The sequence below is a fragment of the Streptopelia decaocto genome, assembly GCF_964273445.1.
Source record: "Streptopelia decaocto genome assembly, chromosome: 14".
In the NCBI taxonomy this organism is placed as follows: Eukaryota; Metazoa; Chordata; class Aves; order Columbiformes; family Columbidae; genus Streptopelia; species Streptopelia decaocto.
In genome coordinates, this window is record NC_138669.1 from 397,219 (window position 1) to 423,550 (window position 26,332).

The 26,332-nt window shown below is 48.2% G+C and overlaps 1 protein-coding gene across 10 annotated transcripts in view; it reads right to left on the bottom strand.

Moving 5' to 3' along the window:
- SULF2 (sulfatase 2) overlaps positions 1 to 26,332 on the bottom strand; it is a gene marked incomplete at its 3' end in the record, with an annotated part of 102,163 nt that overhangs the window by 33,037 nt on the left and 42,794 nt on the right. For all 10 annotated transcript variants that reach the window (XR_014185375.1, XR_014185376.1, XM_082065125.1 and 7 more), the window contains 5 exons: positions 22,938 to 23,098; positions 21,068 to 21,306; positions 14,401 to 14,640; positions 5,661 to 5,812; positions 2,346 to 2,515 (listed from right to left, as the gene is read on the bottom strand). Coding sequence is in view for 8 of the 10 variants with exons in the window: in XM_082065125.1 (XP_081921251.1) it covers positions 2,346 to 2,515; positions 5,661 to 5,812; positions 14,401 to 14,640; positions 21,068 to 21,242 (737 nt within the window). The remainder of the gene's footprint in view (positions 1 to 2,345; positions 2,516 to 5,660; positions 5,813 to 14,400; positions 14,641 to 21,067; positions 21,307 to 22,937; positions 23,099 to 26,332) is intronic.

A 26,332-nucleotide genomic window follows, 5' to 3' on the forward strand; every position in this document is an offset into this window, starting at 1 on the left:
CATCGGGAGGAAAGCGCTGGTGTTTATCCTCTCTGCATTGTTAATAGCCTCTTGAATTTCAGAATGTTATTGTGGCTGAAATAATGACATTGCTGCTTTGAAAATGCTGACAGTTATGGAAACTGTTGCTATGTGATGCCCAGAATGAATCAAAAATGCTTGGCAAACTCCTTTTCAGCTTACTTTGTGATTTCCTGGCTGATCTGAAACCTCCCGCTGTTTAATCCAACCAAAGCCCATGATTTTCTTTGATTACTACAGAAGTAACCCTCTTACACTTAACAGATTTGTCTTATGGGAAAAAACACACACACAAAGCATTCTTCGAAGCTGGTTAAGATAACCTCTGCAAATGTGTTCAGAAGACAAGTCCCAGTCTGATTGCATCTGACCTTGGAAAAGACGGGTGGTACAACGTACCCCTGCGGAAATCGCGTTTGTGAGCGCGGCCAAGCGGCCCAGCTGCTGCACTTGCTGCAGCTGTCTGCACGGGCAGCAAAGAGGAAAAGCGGCCGTGGGGCCAGGGATGTGCTGTGTGACCTCTGGCTGATGGCGATCGTTTCCAAAGAAGAAAAGCCCGCGGAGGCAGGGGAAGAGCTCTGCAGAGCGGGGGCAGGGCAGCGCAGCGCAGGGTGAGCGGCCGTCCCAGCGGGTACGTGTAACCCAGAGAACAGCAGCACCAATGGCCCACAGAAGTACTCTGTCAGTACTCTGCCAGCGTTCGCTAAAATCCACACCGCTAACCTACAGCTATTATGGGCAATGCTACACCACACAACACGTACGTCAACCAGTGCGAGCGTCACAGCCACACCTTCACTTCGCTTTGCGGATGCAGTGAGGGAATGAGGCGAGTTCTGCACTCTTACATTTCACCTTAAACCCAGCCCAATGAAAACCCTCGCAGGTCATGACTGTGTAGCGCTGTGAAGCCTGCTGAGAAGAAGGCTGGCAGTTTCTTTGCACTAGATTTACATAAAATCCTATTTTTTGTCCACATCTAAAAGAAAAACACAATTCCTTAATCTACTAAGTTAATTTGTTTCTTTGTAAACAAAACTTGTTTCCACTGAGTGATACTTCCTGTATAATTATTCTTCTTGTAAGGAAAGTCACCTACAATTAAAACCAGTTTTGTGTAACTGCTTTATGATCAGGAAGATGAGCCTAGTTTGTGTGAAAGAGTTCAATTATGAGCAAAAGAATAATAACTGTAGCTTATATTTGTCATTGCCGGCCTTGCTGTAGTATTTCTACTCTTTTTCATTTGACCAACATAATTAAATTGCTACAGAACGTTGCTTGAAAAATGATTCTAATCTCCAAGATCTGAATGCCTTCCAAGGGAACTTCCAATAGCACTGAGGTCACTGTGGGTACGAGCTGCAGCAGAACTTGCTCATGTGGCATTTCTGCAATTTTCATTTCAAAGAAAACAAGGGAGCAGAGACAGCACACGAACGGGAAACGCTGCACACGGGGGACGCAGACCCCTTTGGGAGCACGGCACAAAACAGTGAAATATGTAACTCCAAGCTGTGCAATACCTAGACAGTACAACAACTAGACATTTTATCTAAGACTTGATTTTAAATCAAGTGAAAAATCTCAAATGGGTTTCACTGCACTTTGGATGAACCTTGAGCAGCTTCAGCTACCGATGGTTATTTCCATCAGTCCCCAGTCCCTTCACAAACCCAAAAATAAAACAGAATTTTCCTTAAAAAAAAAGGGCACATAGGAAGAAAAGTACAAATGTTGAATATCAATGAAGGCAGGAACCCAGGAATTGGAAAAACATTGTACGATTTTCGGTTGTGCCAAAAGGCAATTTGCAGCATCCCGTCGCTGCGCCGCGGCGGGCGCAGACGCGGCGGCTCCTCACAGCCGGCCGGGCCAACCTGGCGCTGCAGGCCCATAGGCCCTTTCTTTCCATACAGGAAACAGCAGTAATAAGTCTTGCATTCTACGTGATTTTTGGTAATACTGATAAAATGAAATGGTTTATGCATAAGGACGTGGAGACAGTTTCTTCCCCTGAAAAGATTACAGCCCAAGAACGAGATTGTGGTCCCCCTGCTCTAAATAAACAGTGCTTTACTTCCCAAACGGGTTGCAACAACGTCTGATGAATTTAACATCAATCTTCCAGTTCCTCTCAGTGAGCTACAATTCTGAGTTCTAGATGCAGCAGCCATGCTCAAGACACTTATACTTGTCTGAAGAGGCTAAAAAAAATAAATCAAAACTCTTCTTACACATTTTGTGACAAACTTACACCAAGAGCACTATAAAGCGAACATTGTTCCCTGAACCCAGCAATGAAAGGGTTGTATTGTCCTTACATGTGCTGGGAGGCGTTAGGAAAGAGATGCGAGTACTGAGGGGCCGAATCCTCGGGGCCGTGGGGAGCAGCGTGGCTTATCACCATCAGCACGGGCCGGTGCGGATACATCTTCTTGGAGATCCTGAAGAAGGTGATGCTGTCATTGGTAATCAGATCCGTCAGGTAATCCTGTAATGAGAAGCAAAAGTATAACGAGATACCCGAAAAATAATGTCGAGCTGGGGGTGGGATGGGAACGGGAGGTCTGGGGTATCACAAGAAACTGGAGAAGAGGCTGCTCCGCTCAGAACGGGAGGAGGAGGGAGTTCGGTGCAGGTGTTACCACTTCAAAACTGAACCAGAAGAGTTCTCTCTTCACTGCCCACAAATATGAAAAGCAACAGCTTCCTCCCAGAAATGAATTACATTAAAGAGGATCAAATAGGACTCTTTCTCCCCAGAGTGTGTAATTACATTATGAAGAACACGATACTAAATACAATGACCAGGTATTAATTAACAAATAGAAAATCACAGGTCAATTTCTTTGCTTTTGGTGTTGGTATCTTTAGGGTGTACAGTCTGACCTCACACCGTAACAGTGCTTTGGAAATTCAAACGGCTCCGTGTTCACTTTTCTTAACCTCCCTCTGAACCTGGAGCCACTCAAACCAGCAAATGCTGGGCTAATGGGACCCAAAATCGCATTCAGCGTTACAGAGGCAGTGACGGCCTGACAGAGCATCGCTTCCTTCTCCGGGCCCCGCGGGAGCTGCGTGGACTGACACTGTTCTTCACGACAAACCACGTTCTCTCGCAGGCTGCATCACTAAGAAAACTAAAAAAAGCCATCGGCAAAAGCTGAAAGAAACTGAAAACTCAAAGTAGAACTTATCCTGTTTCAAAATCTGAAAGAATTTGCAAAGGTTTGATATGCAGTGCTTAACAGCTGCTTTGGAGGACAGAATCAGTGATGTTTTTTTTCCCAGTTTTCCACTGGCACATAATTAACATTAACTATGTCAAGTAGATAGGGCTGAAAATTAATCTGATTATACTGTTTGTTGCTAAATTTCCAGCAACAATAATGGCAGGAAAGAAAGAGAAGCAGTTTTGTATTTCAGCTTCTGTTGGTTCATTTGAGCTCCAGTGCTGTTGCTCTGCACATGATCATCTGTTTACTGCCGGAGCTGTGTGTTACGCAAAAATATGAAGATTATAAAAACATTTATCTTCTAATCAGACTTGGTAAGAAAAATGAAACCAAACGAAAACCTAAACACTTCCAAGCATTGTACACGCCAAACAGGGCTGAGGATACCGCGACACAGAGCTCCCTGTGGGCTCCGGCGCCGCGGGATCGCTGGCCCCACGCCGGGACACAGAGCTCCCTGTGGGCTCCGGCGCCGCGGGATCGCTGGCCCCACGCCGGGACACAGAGCTCCCCGTGGGCTCCGGCACTGCGGGATCGCTGGCCCCACGCTGCCGGGACACAGAGCTCCCCGTGGGCTCCGGCGCCGCGGGATCGCTGGCCCCACGCCGGGACACAGAGCTCCCCGTGGGCTCCGGCGCCGCGGGATCGCTGGCCCCACGCCGGGACACAGAGCTCCCTGTGGGCTCCGGCGCCGCGGGATCGCTGGCCCCACGCCGGGACACAGAGCTCCCCGTGGGCTCCGGCGCCGCGGGATCGCTGGCCCCACGCTGCCGGGACACAGAGCTCCCCGTGGGCTCCGGCGCCGCGGGATCGCTGGCCCCACGCTGCCAGGACACAGAGCTCCCCGTGGGCTCCGGCGCTGCGGGATCGCTGGCCCCACACCGCCGGGACACAGAGCTCCCCGTGGGCTCCGGCACTGCGGGATCGCTGGCCCCATGCCGCCGGGACACAGAGCTCCCCGTGGGCTCCGGCACTGCGGGATCGCTGGCCCCACGCCGGGACACAGAGCTCCCCGTGGGCTCCGGCGCCGCGGGATCGCTGGCCCCACGCTGCCGGGACACAGAGCTCCCCGTGGGCTCCGGCGCCGCGGGATCGCTGGCCCCACGCCGCCGGGACACAGAGCTCCCCGTGGGCTCCGGCGCCGCAGGATCGCTGGCCCCACGCCGCCGGGACACAGAGCTCCCCGTGGGCTCCGGCGCCGCAGGATCGCTGGCCCGACGTGGGACAGGTTTCCACCACGCCTGCAGCACGCGGCTGGGAAATCGAGCTGCCTCACTCTGCACAGCTCAGAAAGGAAATGAAACATAAAGAATCACTCTGTACATCGGTTGCCCCTTCCCCTTACCAGCTGGAGACAGAAAGGGAAACCCTAGAAGCCTGTAACATTTTATCTTTCAACACAAAGCACATTAATTAAAAACAGCGAATAGGGGAGGGGAAGGGGGAAAGTCATATAGACATCAGCCTTTTAAGGGGAAAACGGACTGTGAACACATTGCTAATGAAACACAAATATGGAGGCAGGATTTGTGTTCAGTAAGAGAAATCCAACTGAATCCCTGTTTAACACATCCAATTGTAATTATAGACTACAAAAACAACAGCCACTTCTGGCTAAGTCTACTTATCCTCATACTTCAGGGAAAATTCAGGCCATTTTAGGAATCACAAACGCTGGATCCTTTGGCAAGTCCACACATTTAGCTGCAATAACACAGTCCTGAGTGCAAACAGGTAACTGAGCCGCGTGCGAGACGGGCAGAAAATGGTACTGTGGTTGACAATGACGGTCGAGCGCTTTAGTAAGTTTGGCCCGGCTACAACTTCTCTGCAAGGATATTAGGAAACGTACACACCTGTAACAACGCATGCAGATGTCAATTTAATACTTTGATTCTCCACTCATTCAAAATTATCATAAGATATACCACGATATTACGAATTCTCTATCATATTACAGCTATGAAACAAGTTCCTTAAACTAACATAAAAAGATGGGACCAGCTGGAACTGGATTCTCATCACACTGATGCTGTGTAACTCCACTGGAGTCAGTTCTATACCGGGGAACACACGGCAGTCAGACTCAGCACACAATCATGAAAATATGAAGCACAGAAACAGTGCATTTAAATCGATTTCCACATTTCAGCCCGTAACACAGTCACAGGATGTTTTGTTTGTCTCCAGTGCTGCTAACGATGTTTCAGTAACACGACTCTCTGGAATGGAAGGTAAAGAAGAGTCCAAACGCGACGCCTGTTGGGTTATGGCTAATGCTACACGTAGCAGCTTCCGACTACGAAGATAACTCTCCACTTAGACTGAAACCATAAATCGCAGCTTTCTTGCAGTCGCCTCCCAATGTTAAAGAAATAGAAACAAACCAATAGGACCTACCCTGGAGTAGTCGAATCCATGCTTCTCCTTCACTCCATTTCTACAGAGCGTGTAGTTGTAAAACCGAGAGTTTTTAAGCAATCCGACCCATTCCTTCCAGCCAGGGGGCACGTAGGAACCATTGTATTCATTGAGGTACTTCCCAAAGAAAGCTGGGGGTAGAGAGCAGAGGCACGGTAAGAAGGTGGAACAGAAAACTTCAAAGACACCACATTTAACCTCTTCCAAGAGAAGTTTTGTTTTCATTCAGATACATTCACGGTAAGTTCCAAGTTTGCCCATGGTTATTTAGAGCTCTGTAATGCAGATGGTTTGATTTACAGCCTGACTACCTATGAGAGGAACTGGACCACAATTACCATCATATCTGCTTTAGTGCCTGATGCAGAGTCAGATGGAGAAAACAGAGAACACTTAAAACAGTGCCATTGCTACATTATCTCATCCTACTCTGAATCACACCACTGAGCCACGTTTTCCATGTGGTTACAGCCGCCCGGGCCACCTGCAGCTAACGGACCGGCAGCAGCCGCGACGTCGCGAGCAGGAGCTGCTGGGGAGAACGATGACCAAGGAGCAGCACGGACACGGCGGGACCGGCACCGCGCTGACAGCAGCGCAGCAGCAGCAGCGCAGCAGCAGCAGCAGCAGCAGCAGCAGCAGCAGCAGCAGCACAGCAGCAGCACAGCAGCAGCGCAGCAGCGCAGCAGCAGCAGCAGCAGCAGCAGCAGCAGCAGCAGCAGTGCAGCAGCAGCAGTGCAGCAGCAGCAGCGCAGCAGCAGCAGCAGCGCAGCAGCAGCAGCCGCCTGCCCGGCGGAGCAGCGCGGAACCACACGGGTTCCCAGAGCCACCGGGCGGGCGCCGGAGCCGCCGGGGACGCCGCGTGCGCTGGCCGCGCTCACAGCCATGCGTGCACACGCACCCCCTGTCTTCCACAAGGTGGCTGAGGAAAATGAAAAGCATTGGATTTCTATGAGAAGAACGCAAATTCTCTAAAGTACATGATGTACCCAATGATGCTTTCACACTATGCCAGTAAAAAAATAAATAATTCAAAGGAACATATTTTTCAGTACTGGTTTATATGTTATATCATCACTATGCAATTACAGGATAAATGGCACTGGAAGTCTCCATTCATCTAGCTAGGCTTTTTCAAAGCTTAAAGGCAAAACTCTGCTCCTGGGTCTGCATACGGCACCGTGATTCAGCGCCTGAATTTCCACCAGCAGAGCTGGATCTCAGTTTTCCGATGGTCTAGTAATACAAGTTAGTATTGCCACAGCAGCCAGCACAAAGACCTTTACACTTGTTCCACTTGCCATTCCAAATACTTTTAATGCAAAGGCACATACTATCTGCAGCATCTCACACTGGCTGTCTATCAGTGTCCTTCTATAAGGACAACATATTAGCAACATAATAATCCAGTGGAATAGAACGAAAGACACTGACAGGGAGAAAGCGCACTGTGCACTGCACGTCTGCTGAGGCGGCTGCAGCGGCCGCGGGTCAGACCCGCAGGGGACGCAGGGACGCGGGCACCGCTCCGACCCCGCTCCACACGTTACAGCCAAACACATCTGGCACTTCTCCCCATGGGAACCGATCTGTTCTGAAGACCTTTGGCCCAGCCAGCTGAAGAGCTCAGGAAAAGGCGTTCTGGAAAAACCGCCCCATTGTTATTCTGCAGAGGCCTAAAAGGAAAGGCTGGTGGGAGTTCCTTCCAGCACCTTTTGCATACCCCCATTTTGCACTCAGGATATCTTTATAACCTTCATGGATGTCAAAGGGCTCTAAATCATTTTCTCTGCTGTTTCTAATCTTCCATTTCACATATTTTTATTTCCCCCCCCCCTCCTACTCAGCCATTTGAAAGGCTGTTATTCCGAAACTTCTAAACATCACTCATCTGCACTACAAAATATCGGGCTACAATAAATCTCTCTTGATGCTGGTGAAAGATTTTGATTTGGGATTAAGAGACTCTCTCTAACACAATTTCTGCTCTCAGATCAGTTCCCCACCAGAGACAGATGCTCGCTGGAGCACACACGCCTTTGGTACAGCCAATTTCAAACCGCTCCAAGAGTCCATTAATAAACATCCACAGAGGCTGCTGTCTGATACGTCAACCATGTTCCATACCCAGTCTATGAAACCATCGTTAAAAAATATCCGAGGGGCTGTTTTAAATAAATGCCTTAAGAACGTGATTTTCCTTTGCATTAAATACCACACAGTGTAGCTTCTCCGAAGCCTGCATGTGACAGACACACAGGAACCGAGTCCTGAGTGCACTGTCACCGCTCTGGAGCGCGTGACGCCCCGCGTTCCTGTCTGCGCGTCCTGCCCCTCGCTGAGACGCGCCTGGAACGTTCTCCGGTACAGGGGGAGCTCTCCTTTGCAAACTCTTCCTCTAAGGAAAAGTTGCACGCAAAGGAATTTTCCCTGTACTGTCAATTACTACAAAGCTCTGCTCTGAACGTGACACAACCGCAGACACACCAAGGCCACAGCTCGCTGCTGAAAAAGCAGCCCTGATATATTGTCACATGTAGTGTAAAAGTGCAATCAAAAAACCAGACATCCAGGCGTAATTTACCACCACTGGAACCGTTCAAGCCAGTTCTATCTTCTATCCATACCATCTACCAAACTCTACAAGTTTGTTGGTTTTGGTTTTTTTCCTTTTTTAAAACTCTAATTCTTTTCCTTATACCTACCTAAAAATACATAACACAACTAAAATCCACCTACAAAGGATATTCACAAAACTCTGCATTCAATTGAAACCAGCTAACTTGGGATGCACCCAGCTCAAAGCTGAACAATCAGCTACATTTGAACAATCCCTTATTTTGGATCGGGGTCAGGGGAGGCATTTCTGATCTTATTTCTGCTGTACATCCAGCAAAAGCAACTTTCGTACTTTGTGTCCTCCAAGAGACAATGGGAGGAAAGCGGATGGAAAGCACCCCCGGCACGCTGAGCCCGAGGAACCAGCACCAGCCCCGGGGCCAAGGCAGCTGCGCCCTCACACCGTACACCCCAAACCGACACAGTACAGCGGAGCGAACCCACTGACATCAATGGCTTCACAGCAGAAGAACGGGGGCTCCGAGGTAAACCCTGTGGAGTAGTATTTAAGTTTGGTTCCATTGGAAAGATTTTTCAAGAGACATCAGTTCTCATCAGCTACCAAAATAACTGACGAGATCTTCCACAAATCAGTAACTTCTAAGTGCTGCAATCACCTGAACAAAACGGACCCAGCTGGCACCTTTCGTGACAGCAGATGTGCCACTACTGCCAAGATCAGATGATGCAGCATTAGTATCAACAACCCAGCAAGCACATAAAATAAGCAGTGAGTTCCTAAATGTTACAGCACTTTTAAGGAGGAAAAGAGGGGCTTAAGACCCCATTTTGTTCTCAGATCCCTTTAGTTCCATTGGTTTCAGGATCCTAAGGGAGACTGGGCTCCAGTACTTTTTTAATATTTCTTTTCTTTCGTACATCTACGACCGTCCTTGAAATTATTAATTCATGGAAGCACTTAACCAGCTAGACTAAGGACAGACAAATACTTTATTTTAGTCTATTGCCCATGGTGGCTCAATTATTCTGTAACTACAGTACACGGATAGCACAAAATTGTCAAGATCACATTCTCCGTCCACCATCACAGGGACACAGAAAGAGCAGCAGCAAAGGCAAGAGCCTCTACATGCACAGCTCCCCTCTCTAACTGAAATCAAAAACACCACTGCAATTCAGGAAACGTAACAGTTGTAACAACCGTGTAGCACGGTGACCGGTCACCCCCGCGGTTAAACAGCTCCAGGCTGTCTGGCTGTGCGGGGGCAGGACAAAGGCAACGCACAGTGACCTCTGCGACACCTTTGTTTCTCTTCCCGAATTTGCATTGCACATTCCTCACTGTGGCCAAGGGTCGGTGCCAAGATCTCTCTCATGAATCAGGGAATGGGCTGAAGGGGAGCAGATGCAGCCAAATAAAACAAAAGGGCTCAAACCAAATACCTGGAAATGGCCAACAAGGAGCTGAACAGAAGGATGCTGGTGCCGAGCCAAGTCGCGCTTGTCCTCCTCAGGCGCGCGAATGCCCAGAGGATGCGGCGCCGAAGCCCCTAACCCTGCGCACAGTGACACAACGCGGCCACGCAGAGCACGCGGCCTCCGGGCACCTGCGCAGGAGCTGGCCAGCCTGTGCTCACTAATTACACCACCAACGTAAATATTACGATTTGAAAAACTTCTGCAAAGCCCTCAGCATTCTAGAAAAGTAAAGCAAAAGAATGCAAGAAGATACCACAAGGACTTAAACTGCGAGCTGGATAAACAAAGATCATCTTAAATTGGAGCAAGATGGAGGAAACCTCTTCTAATTTTTGCCTTGTAAGCTACAGAATATTGAACACAAGTGGCATCGGAAGACAAAAAAGTAAGTCAAGAGGTTCTCCTAAGTACTGCCACCATCAAAGAGCTAAACCAAGTGGTTTTTAAATGTGCAAATATTCTGTTTAGCTTTTAGCTGTTTTGAATGCTATGAAATGATAATCCTATTTTTGAAGAAATATCAAGCTATGAATTACTTCTTGCTTGAAACAATAAATCAGCTGACAAAGCCATTACACTTTAAATGCTACAACTGGCATCCTATCAGAAAAGTACATTATAGTCGGGGGAAAGCAAGAGATGCGGTGTCTTTCACAATCTACAACATTTCCTGTTGAAAAAGGACAGATTCAGGGAAACAAAATATGACTGGACATAAAGGAGCCGCAGACACTGGCTCATCTGCTGGTTGCAGGTGCCTTGATCTCGGGCTCCTGGGCCACCTGGCTGCATTGCAGGCTGCCTCGTGGGCTTCCCTCCGTCATTCACAGAAGTGTATGGATTCCCCTCTTCGGGACAGTGAAAATGTGCATTTAATAACATAAAGCTACGCGCCAAAGACAGATGAGGGAACAGTAGCTGTCTAAGTCTCTCTTCTACAACCTCTGCACAATCCTCAGGAGACCACAGCTCTACTTAATGTGTTCTCATTTTAAGTTATCAGATATTGTAATATGTTTGAAGCAAAATTAATGACGCTTAGAACTCAATTCATAGAAACAGAGGGAAAAGATACATTCATGTTTGACTTGAAACCAGCTCACAGTATAGAACTGAAGTCAGAGCTGGAAACGTCATTCTCCAGAGTATCAGCAGGATATTCCAGCTCAGTAACTCACCCTCATGGACCAAGCGTGCCACAGGGAGCAACGCGGACAGAGGCAGCGGATTTGGGCTAAATGGCAGGAGTCTCACATCCTTTCCAGCACAGCTCCTCGGTTTCCTTTGGCACTAACAGCTACCATGATATAGCCACGGTGCTGAGTCTTCCACACCATTTTCAAGTCTAATGGGCTCACACCATCTAATAGATATAATTTGACAGATTGCTTTCTTTACAGAGAGCAAAAGATCTAAGGAAACTAATTTACATTCAAGATAAATAATTCAGAAACCTGATATCCAGTTTTGAAAAGTCACCTCGATGTCTTGGAGGTGAATACCATAACACTTCGGTTCCTAATCATGCAAATCACTTCTGAAAATTAGGTCTGACTCTTAAATCACTCAGCTATTATTTTTCCGTGGCCTTCAGCTGTCCATCAGCTGCGGAGGCTCCGACCTGCGCACGGGATGGGGATGCTGCTCTGAACCACGCACGGGATGGGGATGCTGCTCTGAACCGGACACAGGATGGGGATGCTGCTCTGAGCTGTGCACAGGATGGGGATGCTGCTCTGAGCTGTGCACAGGATGGGGATGCTGCTCTGAGCTGTGCACAGGATGGGGATGCTGCTCTGAGCTGTGCACAGGATGGGGATGCTGCTCTGAGCTGTGCACAGGATGGGGATGCTGCTCTGAACCGCACACGGGATGGGGATGCTGCTCTGAGCTGTGCACAGGATGGGGATGCTGCTCTGAGCTGTGCACAGGATGGGGATGCTGCTCTGAGCTGTGCACGGGATGGGGATGCTGCTCTGAGCTGTGCACGGGATGGGGATGCTGCTCTGAGCTGTGCACAGGATGGGGATGCTGCTCTGAACCGCACACAGGATGGGGATGCTGCTCGGAACCGCACACGGGATGGGGATGCTGCTCTGAGCTGTGCACAGGATGGGGATGCTGCTCTGAGCTGTGCACAGGATGGGGATGCTGCTCTGAGCTGTGCACAGGATGGGGATGCTGCTCTGAACCGCACACAGGATGGGGATGCTGCTCGGAACCGCACACGGGATGGGGATGCTGCTCGGAACCGCACACGGGATGGGGATGCTGCTCTGAGCTGTGCACGGGATGGGGATGCTGCTCTGAGCTGTGCACGGGATGGGGATGCTGCTCTGAGCTGTGCACAGGATGGGGATGCTGCTCTGAACCGCACACAGGATGGGGATGCTGCTCGGAACCGCACACGGGATGGGGATGCTGCTCTGAGCTGTGCACAGGATGGGGATGCTGCTCTGAGCTGTGCACAGGATGGGGATGCTGCTCTGAGCTGTGCACGGGATGGGGATGCTGCTCTGAGCTGTGCACAGGATGGGGATGCTGCTCTGAGCTGTGCACAGGATGGGGATGCTGCTCTGAGCTGTGCACAGGATGGGGATGCTGCTCTGAGCTGTGCACAGGATGGGGATGCTGCTCTGAACCGCACACAGGATGGGGATGCTGCTCTGAGCTGTGCACAGGATGGGGATGCTGCTCTGAGCTGTGCACGGTGCTCAACGGTGCTCCTCACCGCATGAGACCTTGTACAACATCCTGCAGATTCTGTCACTGCTTCTCTTTACCTTTGACTCTTTAGGGCACCAATTAATCCCTACCAAGCAATTATACAGAGGTATCAACTTCAGTTAAGTTTGTAAGTATTTATGTAATAAAAACCAGCAACCAGGAACTATTGTGGAGAGCAAACTCTACAGCAGGAAACTAATCTTTTCTCTCCTGACGTGTATCCAGATTCTAAAATCTTGTCCCATATTTTTCAGGTTCATTCCCCCTTTACTAAAAATTTACCAATAGCCTTTCTCCTCCTTCTTACAACGTAATATCAAATCACTTTAACACATCAAATGCTCAGACAGTGAAATGGAAAAATAATTATTTGAATGCAGTCAGACACTGTATCTTCTTAGTCTAATATTAATGGGAGGAAATGGAAGACTGCCACTGAATTTTAATGAATTCATTGATTAATTACTGTAAAGCCCTGTGAAAGTGCTAAGAATGATTATTATTTTTATTCCCAAGAAATTTTTTATAATGGCAGAGACAGAGCCAAGTCATTGCGGGAGGCCTGTGTTCAAAACATGACTGGTGCCAAGTGCCATTTATTAATTCTTCGCATAACTCAAGTACGGACTTACCGCCAGAGTGAGAGACTGACACAGCACCGCCAAGGAGCCCCTTTCCCTTGCTAACAGGTGACGGGGCTGCGCCGCCGGCACCGCTCACCAGACCGGACGGGGACCGGCCAGAGCGCGGCGCGTTTGCGCTTCCCCAGCCTGTTCAGCCCTAACGTCTACTACGAGAACGCTCCCAGAAGATTCACTGGAGCAAAAATGTCCTTCTGCCAGGCCAAATCTGGCCCACCATCCCGAATTCTGTTGAATTTAATAAGATAAACATGTCTTTTCATTTCCTGACTGCAGATAAGGCTGACAAAATGTTCTGAAATCAGTCAACGATTTTCAGACCTAATCGTTCAGCCAGCCAGGCAAATGGGAAAGAACCTTTTCTCATTAAGTAATGTCTAAGAGAGAGTTTGGATCTGTGTTCCAGTGAAACAGCTCGGTGCTCGCTGCTGCAGGACCCAGGCGCGCAGCGTGTACGGTGCGCCCCAGGGCTGTCTCACCGAAAGAGATGTGTCCGTTCACAGAGCACCGAACCTTTTCCTGCACGTGTTCACACAGGAACCCTGACAGAGAAACTCCCTGACATTCAGAAGTGTTTGGAACGGGATCTCTCTGTTTCTTCTCTATTCTAATGATGTCCTGCTCCAAGTCAAAGCACTAGCGTCCACTCTTTTAAGTTGGTGATGATTCAGATGTTGCTTACGCTGACTTATCTAAAGATTAATTCATCAATTGACTTGGTTTGTTTACCTAAATTGTCCTTCTTGCCCAGTTTCCCACAATTGCGACAGCACACCTGAAATAGGTGTGAAACCTGTGCTACGTATTTTCTGACACCCTTCCCACGGTAACTTTGTTCCTAGGGAGGGTCTTTGCTTCTCCGGAGCACATCTGACCTCAGTTGGTACTTGTTCTAAACATCTTTCTGGGAACAACTGCCCACAGAACCCCCGCAGCGGGCAGCTCGGCCCCAAAGCCCCGCAGGAGCAGCCTCCTCTCTGGTATTCCTACTTTGATGAACAAATCTGTTTTATGAAAAAACGCTAATTACCGATTCCACAGCATCCTTCTTGTCTGTTCTACACACTTCAGGTACTGCAGGGCATGCTCTACATGTGCTACACCTTCGGTTCAGGCATGCACATCTTTTTAATTTCCTGGAGTACAAGGAAGCGAAACCTACATGAATGACCGAAGCTCTGGTGTTCTCCACAGCTACAGTCCGTTATGAGAAAGAATTACAATATTATACACATTAGCCTCTGTAGTAACAGGTCTAAAGAAGCGTTCAGATGGAGCAGCCTTGGTCTTACCCGTCCGGTATCCCGTGTTGTTGAGGTACACCGCAAACGTACGGATTTCGTGCTGCGCCTGCCAGGACGGAGAAGAACAGTTCTCGTTGTTCGTGTAGGTGTTGTGGTTGTGGACGTACTTCCCCGTGAGAATGGAGGAGCGGGAAGGGCAGCACATGGGCGTTGTGACGAAGGCATTGATGAAGTGAGCGCCTCCGTGCTCCATGATCCGCCTTGTTTTATTCATCACTTGCATAGAACCTGGAAGAAGAACATCACCTCAGAGTTATTTTCCTGTTTCAATCACAAGAGCTAACTAAGAGTACAGGTAGCAAGGGCACCAAAGATCATTCTCTCCCCTTGAGCAAAGCTCTCCCATTGTTTTAAGAAGGAGCAAATACTGAAGTCCTGACTTAAGATTTGACTCAAACCTGCTGAGATAGTTTATAATGCTTTTTTAATTTCTCTCTAAGCTCAAGATTTACCACTGTAACTATCTGCACCATCTGTGCAGCCTTTCTGGAGCCGCGAGTGCTGTTCCAGTAGCTGAAGGCAAGAACCGGCACGAATTAGGCTGAAACAATGTGAATTAGGCTGAGACAATGTGGCCTGAGGGTGAAATTCACTTTCTGCAGCATCCCTGACCAACGTTTGCACGCTCCTTAAGCATTATTTAATCCTTGGTTTCAGAAGATGCCCGATGTGCCGCCTTTTGTGCCAACCGTCTGCAAAAGGCGGGAGGTTGCAAGCACAGAACCACTGAGGCTGGAAGGGCCGTCTCAAGATTCTTTAGCCCAAGCTCAAGCAGGGTCTGCTAGAGCTGTTCTCCAGACAGAATGTTCTTTTCCCTCATGTGAGGTATTAGCAGGTACTGATTTCTGGACCTTTCCCTGAACCAAAGTCCTCATAATAATTTCCATAACCAGTGTGCTGAGCTCTGTCTGGCCACCTGATCTATTTTGATAATACCTAAAATGCTCTAAATTTGCTTAGGCTTGGTTCTGCAGAATTAGATTTTTAGATCACTACTTAGCACAGATGACACCATGTAGTTTATAACCATCATCTAAAAACAAACAAGCAAGTTTAACTAGCAGGCAGCTGGACTAGTTGGGGTAACGAGACTAAAAGTCTTTTTGGCAACAATTCCTAAAAGCCACACTGCTGTCTGATGGCCTTACTGCTTCCTGGTTAAGACAAGGCTTTGCACAAAGACTGGATCTTTACCTTAGACATCCACCTAGCTAAATCTGGGTCCATATGAGAGTTCTTCCTACATGCAGAAACACCAAGGACCAGAAGAAAAAAGACACCTATGTTCCCACATCTATTGGTGCCTGAAAGGTAAAACTGCACCAGAGTGATTTAGGAATAACTTCCATTTTCCAAAGAACTGGTACCAATACCTGTCATCAGCACGACTTTGCGAAGGAGAGCAGACCTAAACCCCCCTGCCCGCTGTGCGCAGGGAAAGGCGGCAGCCAGCACGGGGACGAAGGGTCGTGCTGCAGCGGGTCGGGGTAACTCACCCCGGGCCGAGCTGGATTAATGGGTCAGCTTTAATCAATGCATCCTGCAACCATCTGGCACGAACTGTTGTTTCTGTCAATAACGGGGTTAGGTTTCTCCTAAGCTCTTTAGGCAGGAATTTCATTATGAAATTGCAACGGTAAGTTGATTTGATACAGAGCACATTGATATAGCCAGGAGTCAAAACCCAGAGGGAAAATGGCCATAAGCCTCATACAAAACCTGACTCTCCAGCACCGTGAAGGAAGGTTAATTGCTACTCTAGGTCATTTCACCTAAAAATTCCCATGGTATTAGTTTTCTTGAGATCACTCTGTTGGAATGAATAACTATAACATCGGTTTGTGCGTTTCTCAGGTCAGAGCGCGTCTCCGTCACATCGACAGGAACCAAGGCAGGTTACTGAGCTCAGAACTTGCTGAACTCCACTCACCAAAAGGAAGTTTCTGAAGAACACAAGACAGTTTGTTTCCATAGCTGTGGGATCAGTGTTAGTGCTCCAAGGCACTAACACCACAGCTAACAATTATAACAGTCAATTATACATTATGTGAGCCTGAAAACCGTGAACGCTTCCTCTGTGTTGTCTCATGAGCCAGCCCAAGCATAAACAGACAGACCGAGAGAATGCTTTGTCATCCCAATATTAAAATACATTTAACAACCCCTTTAAATGACGGAGGCATCTGTGCATAAATAACAGTACATGTTAAGACTCCCCTTGGGGACAGTAACATCCTTTAATAAAACTGCTGTAATGACAAGACCCTATATATCAACAGTCTTTAATACAAAAACATATGATCTAATCTGCTTCCCAAGCCTGAGAACTAATACAGAGTGACAGACCAGTGGAAGGTAAAAATCCAGCAGACTCTTCTGTACAGTCTTAAATAGGCCAGCTTTAAATATTTTAAACAGCACTAAACCAGCCAACCAAAACGGATGCTCTTCAGTTCGTGTCCCTCACAAACAGAGAATCGTGGGAAGAAGCAGCGAGGGAGCTCCTGCGGCGGAAGGAGACGCGCTCGGCGCAGCCCCGCCAGGGCGCCGGAGCCTCCGGGCTCCACCAGCGACGCTCCAAGGGAAGTCGCGCTTGAGCGCCAATATTTAACCCAGAAAACGTTCTGCTACCTGTCCAAAACCACTGATAATAAAAATGATTTAGGAAAATGTGACATTTCTAAGCTATTTAAGAAAAAATTGGCCTACTGTGAAAATATGGAAGTTCTATCAATTTGATGCATTCAAGCTGCTCACTCCAAGTGAAACAAAACCGACGCTGAAATTTGACTTGAATTTTGCCCAGTGTGTCTTCACAGTTCGCTTCAGAGATAAGGCTGATATTCTGACTGATATTAATGGAGACAATATACCAGCGGTTTGTGAAATACCATTGCCTGTCTCAGTAGCTGCGTTTCGCTGCCAGAACTCACCAGTTACGTGGGTTTTAGGGCGCTCCAGCTGTTGAAGAACTTGCATTCAGTCCTTACGTGCTCAGTCTACTTTGAAGCCCAATTCAGGCAGTGGTATCCACATGCAGGTAATTTAACTGAACCCCAGAATGCTCATTAACTGGCCCCTGATGCCTTCTATTTTTATCCTAGTTGAACCTCATTAGACACCCTTCGACATTTTCATTCCCTTTTTTTTCCTCCTCATACTTAATTTTAACGAAGCTCTAAGGCCGTAATCTCTGCATGTGATAACTACGAAAAATTAACTTCTTTGTCACTTTTGTCATTTTTCAGAGGAGGATATAGGACCATACAAACCACCCCTCGCCCAGATTCGCTAACCTGGCTGAAATATATTCTAAATAACCAGATCTTTCTCCAACTACAAGAGAAGGAAATAAGCTGATTTGTTAAACCACAGCAATATGGCAGGCAAGCCTAATTAAACTGGAGATGCTGAGCCCATCACACAGGGGACATCAGCTCTACACTAACTTGGACATACGTGGCTCTGATGGGGAAAGAAAAGCCTTTGTTTCTAATTAATTCTTTCTCCTTGTCAGTATATTCCTGTTCTGCACATTCTGCTTGTCAGTAAAACTCCTTTGATCAGAAGACAGTCAGCCGAGTGTGCATGTTTCGGTTGTTTCAGTAGTTCTTCTTCCATCTGTATCCATTACAACCTACACTCGTCCTCCTTTGACCGGGAGATTCTGCATCCTTCTCATCAGCCTTTTCCTTTTCCGATACGAGGCTGAGGTTTGGTTTCCCCAATAAAACTCATTATTGAGAGCAGTGCAAATTAAAAAAATAAAAAAAAAAAAAGAGTTTTACTGCTTTCCTGAAAAGACGATGACCTTACATTCTTCTTCTGGTAAACTCCACCTGCTGTTGGTACATTGTCAAATGGATCTCAAATCAAATAAAGTCCGATAACAACACCTCAGACTGCTCTGTCCTCCCTTTTGCCTCACAAGTAGCCACGAGAAAACCCAATGAAAGCTACAACACCCATCGGTTAAGGACATTCTCAGTTGAAGTCTTAGTTGTGCACGGCTTTCTTTGCAATATTTTCATAACTTCCAAGCTTTCCTCAGCTTTGATTTGTAATTCGCATCCTGTTTTCATCTTTCCTAAACGCATTCACCACGATCCCCACAACCGGCAATGCTGATTGACTTGGACAGCTCGCCAGACAACAGACAAGGATAAAAATGGATTCAAACAAGTATCGGGTCTCCCAGAGCCATTAGTGGCAAATGACGAATATCCAATCTCAGCTTCACCAAATGGATTCTCCTTGGTTGGATCCTAATTCCTGTGGACACGTGCCCATTATGTCTGAAACAGGAAAGCATCAAGACTACCAGAAAAGAGAAATATCCTGCCCAAAGGACTTAGCCAATCGCATCAGGAACAAGAAGGCCAGCATAAAATAGAAGATGATAAATATTTCAGGACCACCTGCTGAGCCTGCAAGATAACGTACTCAGGTTCTCTTGGATGTATGTTACTGAAACGGCTTCATTTGTGATTCAAATAACCATTTAAAAAGTATCAACAACAACACCTGACCCTACTGGTTTGAATTGCGTTTGTACCTGGTGGGGTCCTGCGCAGCAGGTTTCCCCCCACCGTCCAAACGCGGCCCCCGAGGCGGCAGAGGCGGTGCCGGGGGCCACGGTCAACGCCCGCGAGGGCAGCGCGCGGCTGCGGCGGAGCCGTGTGAGAACAGCTCGGGCTCACTGCTGCTGCAGCGCGCGGCTGCGGCGGAGCCGTGTGAGAACAGCTCGGGTTCACTGCTGCTGCAGCGCGCGGCTGCGGCGGAGCCGTGTGAGAACAGCTCGGGTTCACTGCTGCTGCAGCGCGCGGCTGCGGCGGAGCCGTGTGAGAACAGCTCGGGCTCACTGCTGCTGCAGCGCGCGGCTACGGCGGAGCCGTGTGAGAACAGCTCAGGTTCACTGCTGCTGCAGCGCGCGGCTGCGGCGGAGCCGTGTGAGAACAGCTCAGGTTCACTGCTGCTGCAGCGCGCGGCTGCGGCGGAGCCGTGTGAGAACAGCTCGGGTTCACTGCTGCTGCAGCGCGCGGCTGCGGCGGAGCCGTGTGAGAACAGCTCGGGTTCACTGCTGCTGCAGCGCGCGGCTGCGGCGGAGCCGTGTGAGAACAGCTCGGGCTCACTGCTGCTGCAGCGCGCGGCTACGGCGGAGCCGTGTGAGAACAGCTCAGGTTCACTGCTGCTGCAGCGCGCGGCTGCGGCGGAGCCGTGTGAGAACAGCTCAGGTTCACTGCTGCTGCAGCGCGTGGCTGCGGCGGAGCCGTGTGAGAACAGCTCAGGTTCACTGCTGCTGCAGCGCGCGGCTGCGGCGGAGCCGTGTGAGAACAGCTCGGGCTCACTGCTGCTGCAGCGCGCGGCTGCGGCGGAGCCGTGTGAGAACAGCTCAGGTTCACTGCTGCTGCAGCGCGCGGCTGCGGCGGAGCCGTGTGAGAACAGCTCGGGTTCACTGCTGCTGCAGCGCGCGGCTACGGCGGAGCCGTGTGAGAACAGCTCAGGTTCACTGCTGCTGCAGCGCGCGGCTGCGGCGGAGCCGTGTGAGAACAGCTCGGGCTCACTGCTGCTGCAGCGCGCGGCTGCGGCGGAGCCGTGTGAGAACAGCTCGGGCTCACTGCTGCTGCAGCGCGCGGCTGCGGCGGAGCCGTGTGAGAACAGCTCGGGCTCACTGCTGCTGCAGCGCGCGGCTGCGGCACAGCCGTGTGAGAACAGCTCGGGTTCACTGCTGCTGCAGCGCGCGGCTGCGGCGGAGCCGCCGGCCAGGCCAGGCCACATGAGAACAGCTCAGGCTCACCGACGCTGCTGCTGCGTCCCGTTCCTTCTGTGAGGTCTGCTTTCTGATTTTCCCATCCATACCAGAAATGTGATGCCGTGGCTGTCAAAACCCCACCAGACCACACATACATACACAAGCTCTCGTGTTCCACATGATCCAGGCTTTATACTCACTTAAAAGCATATTTCTAATGCAAATTTATTAATGTAAACTGGTTTGTGTTAATCACTGCTCCTAACTACTGACAACATTTGGTGAATATAAGTTTGTTCAGGTAACAGAACAAAACCCAGACCCTGTCAGTTAACTCATTATTCCAAATCATTAGGCAAAGCGTGTGTTTCATCTTCATCTCCTTTCTTCAACAATTAACATGGCATTGAATAACACAGAAGAACTTCTGCATTTTCATCAGTAATTAACTACACATCTAAACGGACAATACCAAGAACAGTATGACTGCATTAGGTAACTTTTATGTAATTAAAATTTAAATTCTATATGTAATGAATGTCTGCAATTAAACAAAACAGCAGGTAATTACATGGCGCAATAACCTGTCATAATTTTAAACCGACTGCTTTGGCACGCAGCTCCCGGTTACAGTCGGAACCGCCAGCAGCACGGTTTGGGTGTGCGGACAAAGGCAGGGATCTCGGGTTTCCACACCAACGGAACCTCGCCCCGAGACAAACCTCTGCCGCCGCGAACCGCCGGCACTCGGAGAGCGCTTTCTACGCAAACTCAGGTCTAAACTTTTGCTCCTTGCTCTTCCTAGAACTTTTCACACTGAAAAAAATCATTCTTTCCAATGCAAGAATCTAACTTCAGGAAAAGCAGTGCCATGCTCGCAAACTAAAACTCTTTATGTCTTACCAAGTTCTACATCCTGATCGTCAGTAAGAACAAGGATGATGTTTGGGCGGATGTTTCTGCGGTCTCTTTGATATCTTCCCTTCAGCCGCTGATTTAACAGGAAAGCTGAACTTCCATCCAAGAGCGATAAAACAGCCATCATGAATAATCCAAGGGCAAGACTGTGCTGTGCCATATTTAGTGTTCTCTCTGAACAAGGTCAGGTAATGGCTTCTACTTCTTTGTTGTTTGCAGTTCTCCTATAAGGGAGAAGGAAACAAGTATTTATTTATACTTGACCCCAAGGAACAGATAAGTTCCCTCCAAGGAAGGAAAAAGCAACATGATCTGAAATAATCTAAGAAAACACAAACAGGAAAACAACCACACGCATGCAAAACCCCCATAACAGAGCATCTGAATGTTTTCCTGGTGCCAGCTCGGAGCAGAAACTCCAACACTCAGTCCCTAAGCTGTTCCCAGCGCGGGTAACCAGGCTCCCTCTGCTCCCACGCCGGCAGCGAGGTCAGCATCCAGCAGGGCATCGAACTCTCACGTTTGCTTTGATACACACAGAAGTGATCTCCCTTAAGGTTCTGGGGTGGTTTGAGATTACATTTTTGTCTACTGCACCAAGACGCAGGTGTTGAAGGAAGAAAACCACACGTTTATCCATATTTTTAAAAAGGACTGTGGTAAAACTGACTGAGTTAACAACACGTTTGCAAACTCAGAGATGATCCTCAGGCAGCAAACCTGTTACATGCTGATGACCTTACAAATGTCACTGGAGAGCAGAGCTGCCCAGCTCTCGCTATGATGCCACCGTTTGAGGTCTCCTGCAGCTCTGATGCTGGCGTGATAGCCCCTCAGCATTCGCTGGTTTCCAAGGCTTTTAAATACCATTATTATTACCAAGCACATTTGCAGGCCCGCTACTGCAGATGGCTGGGAATGGACGCGGCCCAATGTTCTGCACTGTCTGTGACTCCTCTCCAGCATAAATAAACGGCCCGGCATGGACCCGCTGGTGAACAGAGCGGGTCTAACTGGCCCCGCTCCCGCTAACGAGCCAATGCTAAATTCTTAGCAATTCCTACAAGGAGATTCAAAACAAAACAAAGGAATAAGCGTTCTGATGAATTCTGAAATCAGAGTTCTGCTCAGTGATCCTCTGGTATAAAGGGATTTTCTCTTGCTTTCAGAAGTCAAAGTAACAGTATGAAATGGTATTGAAAATACCAAACACTAATTATTTCATCAGATGCAGTGATCAATGAGTCAGTTTTTGATGAATTCCCTACTTTCCTGGACTGGTGCCAACAATCGCTTGTAATGCAGTGAAAAGTCAATTAAAAATGACACAAGGGAGACGATCTGCTCTTTGTAAAGAGCAGAAAAGCGCGAGCAGAAAGACGCCAGCGCAGTGTGTTTTACCCAGAGAAATACATTGGCTGCTCTGTCCCTGAAGCCGCCTGGGAAACAGTTTTTCCTGCAGTAGATGATTTCACAGCCGCGTTTTACTCCATCTCTGTCAGTGCCTGTTCCTTGAGATAAACTCTGATTGAGAAAGTTCTCGTGCAATAGCAAAACCACTGGTCTGAAAAATTATACTCAGCTTCTATGCTTATTTAAGAAATGCATATTGAATTTTCATATAAGCCAACAGATACACAGCTATAGCATGATGCAATATTTATTAAGGCTGCTTTCCAAAAAATGTTCAGTAACAGGGTTTGAGGAAATGAAAATCCTTCTTCCACACTGGGCTCTCCCGCGACTTGCACAGGCAGTGAAATCAGCTCTTCTCATAGAAACTGAAAAGTGATTTTAAATACCCCAGCACCTGTTCCAGTGGGCGGGAAAAGAGCAAAGCCCAGCTCTCTAATACCTCTGCCGCTGCTCAGAGATCCGCTGGGCGACGGCAGCAGGACCGGCGAGCCCTGTCCCTTCTCATGCCTTGCTCCCAGAGCTCCGTCTGCAGCAGGGGACTGAGGGATCGCGGCACGTTCGCCGGAGCAGCCAAAAGCAGCTTGAGAGGCAGATCTGGATCTGTTTCAAAAGGGAGGAAACAAACGTTAGTTGAGCAGGTCACCAGGGTTTCGGGGAGAGGCTACAGAAATGGCTCCTGCTCCTCAAAAACGGCTCCATGTGTCCTTCTGCTAGAACAAACTCACAAAACCCACCCAACAACAACAAAACACACAAAAAACCACACCTGACGACACAGACATTTGCATTGCACACACACATTTTCCTGAAGGTCTAAAAGTTACTGTGTTTTGGGTTGGTTTTTTCCTGCTCTCTGCTAGCCAGTTGTTCTCAGAACAACAGAATGCCAGCACTGCTGCCTCTCCTCGCAGCCCGACCTGCGGAAGGCGTCCGCTCTCCTTACGTTTGCTCACAACTACATGCACCGTATTGCACACGTACCAGCGCTCCTTGCGGTTCTCCCCGCTCTGGAACTACAGCGCAGTGACCCCCCGCTGTCTCCCCCCGCCGCCTGTTGCCCCACACCCGCCCCACTGTATCTGAAAATAGAACTTGTCCCCAACTCTGAGAGCTGCTTATCTATCTATAAAATCCTTAACACGTTTGGGAACAGATATAAACCGCTATTCCACAGCTACTCTATCCACGCTTATGGTTAAAATAATCTGTTATCTCTGCGAGGACACCGTGGGTGGAAGAGAAAATTTCATGTCAAGAACAACAGGCATCTTCTTCCAAACCTGTTATCTCTTCCTCTACCCCCTCCTCAATGAAGACTTTTCAACTATTACGATGTGTTATGTTCCTATTATTATCAGGGTAAGTACTGCTGGGAACCAACTCTAAGTATGTAATTAAGTACAAAACTCATACCAATAAGTAGGTAAGAAAATTAAAGCAATTTTAGAAAATAACCTATTTCTTGAAGTATGTATTCATAAAAGACAGGCATGCAAGAACTAACAGCATATACACAGTAAAATCTAAAAGCCAGCTTTAAGTAGTTCTCAGAATAGCAGCAGAGGAGTCTCGCATGGATTGCCAGTGGTCAAATATAGATTGATTTTTTTTAACCCCTCGTCTGCAGTGAACCTCCTGGAAGAAACATGACATGAAGTCTCTATTAACAGTTCTCTCCCCGTTTCTGTCAGCAAGTTTAATCTGCGACTCAGATAAAGCCAGGAGAGTTCCACAGAGTGCCCATCCGCCTCCCCTTTCAATGCATCAGCCCCTCCAACGACGCACTGTGACGGGAGGGGTACGGGTGGTGCCTCCGCAGCCCATCCTCCAGCGTTACAGACGCCGCATCCGCGGTGGCTCCCGTGAGAACGAGGCGCGCCGCTGGTTTCCCAGATCACACACACCAACCTGATGAGCCTGGTCACTCCTGTGTTACATTATAAAAGTACTATCAGAAATCCATAAAGCTAGCTGAGCTTTATTAAGTCTATGAAACCTCCTAGCAGGCTGCTTTGCAGAAAGTCTGGTCCCCTTATTGTCTATGGTTTACGGCCGAGTTTAACAAGTCTCTGACTGCCTTCATAGCCCGAATTAGATACAGCTGCTGCTTTTTGTTCTTAACTCCTGCTAGCATGGGGAATGAGAATAGAGCCAAATTCAATTCTCCTGTGTGGCAACACAGAACATTACACTAAGTCGCATTACAAATGTGGAAGACAGAAAGCCAGACTCCAGTACATTTATTCTATTTATAACAGAATGGAGCCAAGTTCTGTTCCTAAGTAGCATTTACACCAAGGAAAGACTTCTTTTTAATATTGCCCTGAGTAATTAACGTCAGTTCTACTGCAGCACAAGCAGGATGCACAGGGATGACCAGCATCAGTTCTACTCCAGATGGTACGTTCAACGTGCTATCGATCGGTATTGCTTGGCACAGATGCACAGTCACTGTGTGCACACCCAGCAGCTGACAGGGCCTGTACACACTGCGCTCCCCTTGCTAACCCAGCCCTGGCGCTGCTGTCCCACACACTGCCCAGTGCAAGGTCACTGGACTCAAATAGTTAAGTTACTGCAATATAATCAGGAGTAGTATCTGACTCTTCCTATAATGGAAAAGGTACAAACACGTAACAAGTTAATTCTTTATCAAATACGTAAGCTAATCCTGGTTTGAGCTTATTTCTAGAAAGCTGTTCCTAGTTATTTTACATAAGCTGTTGGTGTTTTTTTAAACAAGCATACTGCAAACCACAACACAGACGATGGGTCCCGTGCGTTCAGCCTGCCCACAGCCACCGCGGAGCGGAGCACGCGCCCCACGCGGGAGCCGCGCACGGGGGGACGCGGCCAGCGCGCAGAGCGCACACCTGCCCTGAGCACCCCAGACAGCGCCAGGTGCGCCGTGCGCACTCAGGTGTGCCACTCGCCCAGCGCTTACATTCACCCAGACACACAGCGCTGGATCCACTCCCTAGCAACCAACCCAATTAAAACCACTTTGCCAGCTAAATGGATTCAGCGGTGCTGCTGTTCTGTTAACTCTTGGGTCGCTCCTATTCATCCACGTTTGGTTATAATAAAGCCTTTTCCAGTGAAGCTACCCACCATCATCTGAAACCATTATCTTTTGCTTGTAAGAGAAACACATTTTTAAATGTGAACTGGGAAAAATCTTGTTTACAATCAAACAAGGTTTTCAGGGGAAAGCTGGTATCAACATTACTGCTGCAATCCAGCAACACGCTGTGTTTCCTTATAGTGCTATACTTTCTGATGTTGTCTCTCCAGGCAGTCAAAGATTTAGAAGAAAGTACAAAACCAAGCCCACAGTGCTAAATGTGCCTCTTGAAGATGGCCGTGGTGCTAATTACCTACACAAGATACGGCTGAAGCTGTTTCGGGTTTGACTGCCTGTTGGTTTTGTTTGGCTGGTTGGCTGTGGTTTGTTGTGGCTGGTTGGCTGGTTGTGGTCAGGAACTGAGCTTGCAGTCTCAGCACAACACTGAATTACTATTCAGACGCGTTCTTCCAGCTCGCTCTCCTTATGCTGGTGAACTCTATACCAACCTAAATATTTATCACAGGGAAGCCTACTCACATGACAGAATCTCTTCCTATTCTGAAACTTTATTTTAAATAAAATTTAATTATAAATAACTATTTTGCCTATAACTTAATATTTTTTAAAGTGTTTTAAACCGCATAATACACTCTCCATGAACCCACACTATTCTTTCTATTCACTGCTTGCATGTTATTATTAGAGCTACCCAGTAATACAAACAAAATTAGTTACTCCTCTGACAGGTTAAATTGCTATTTGGATCC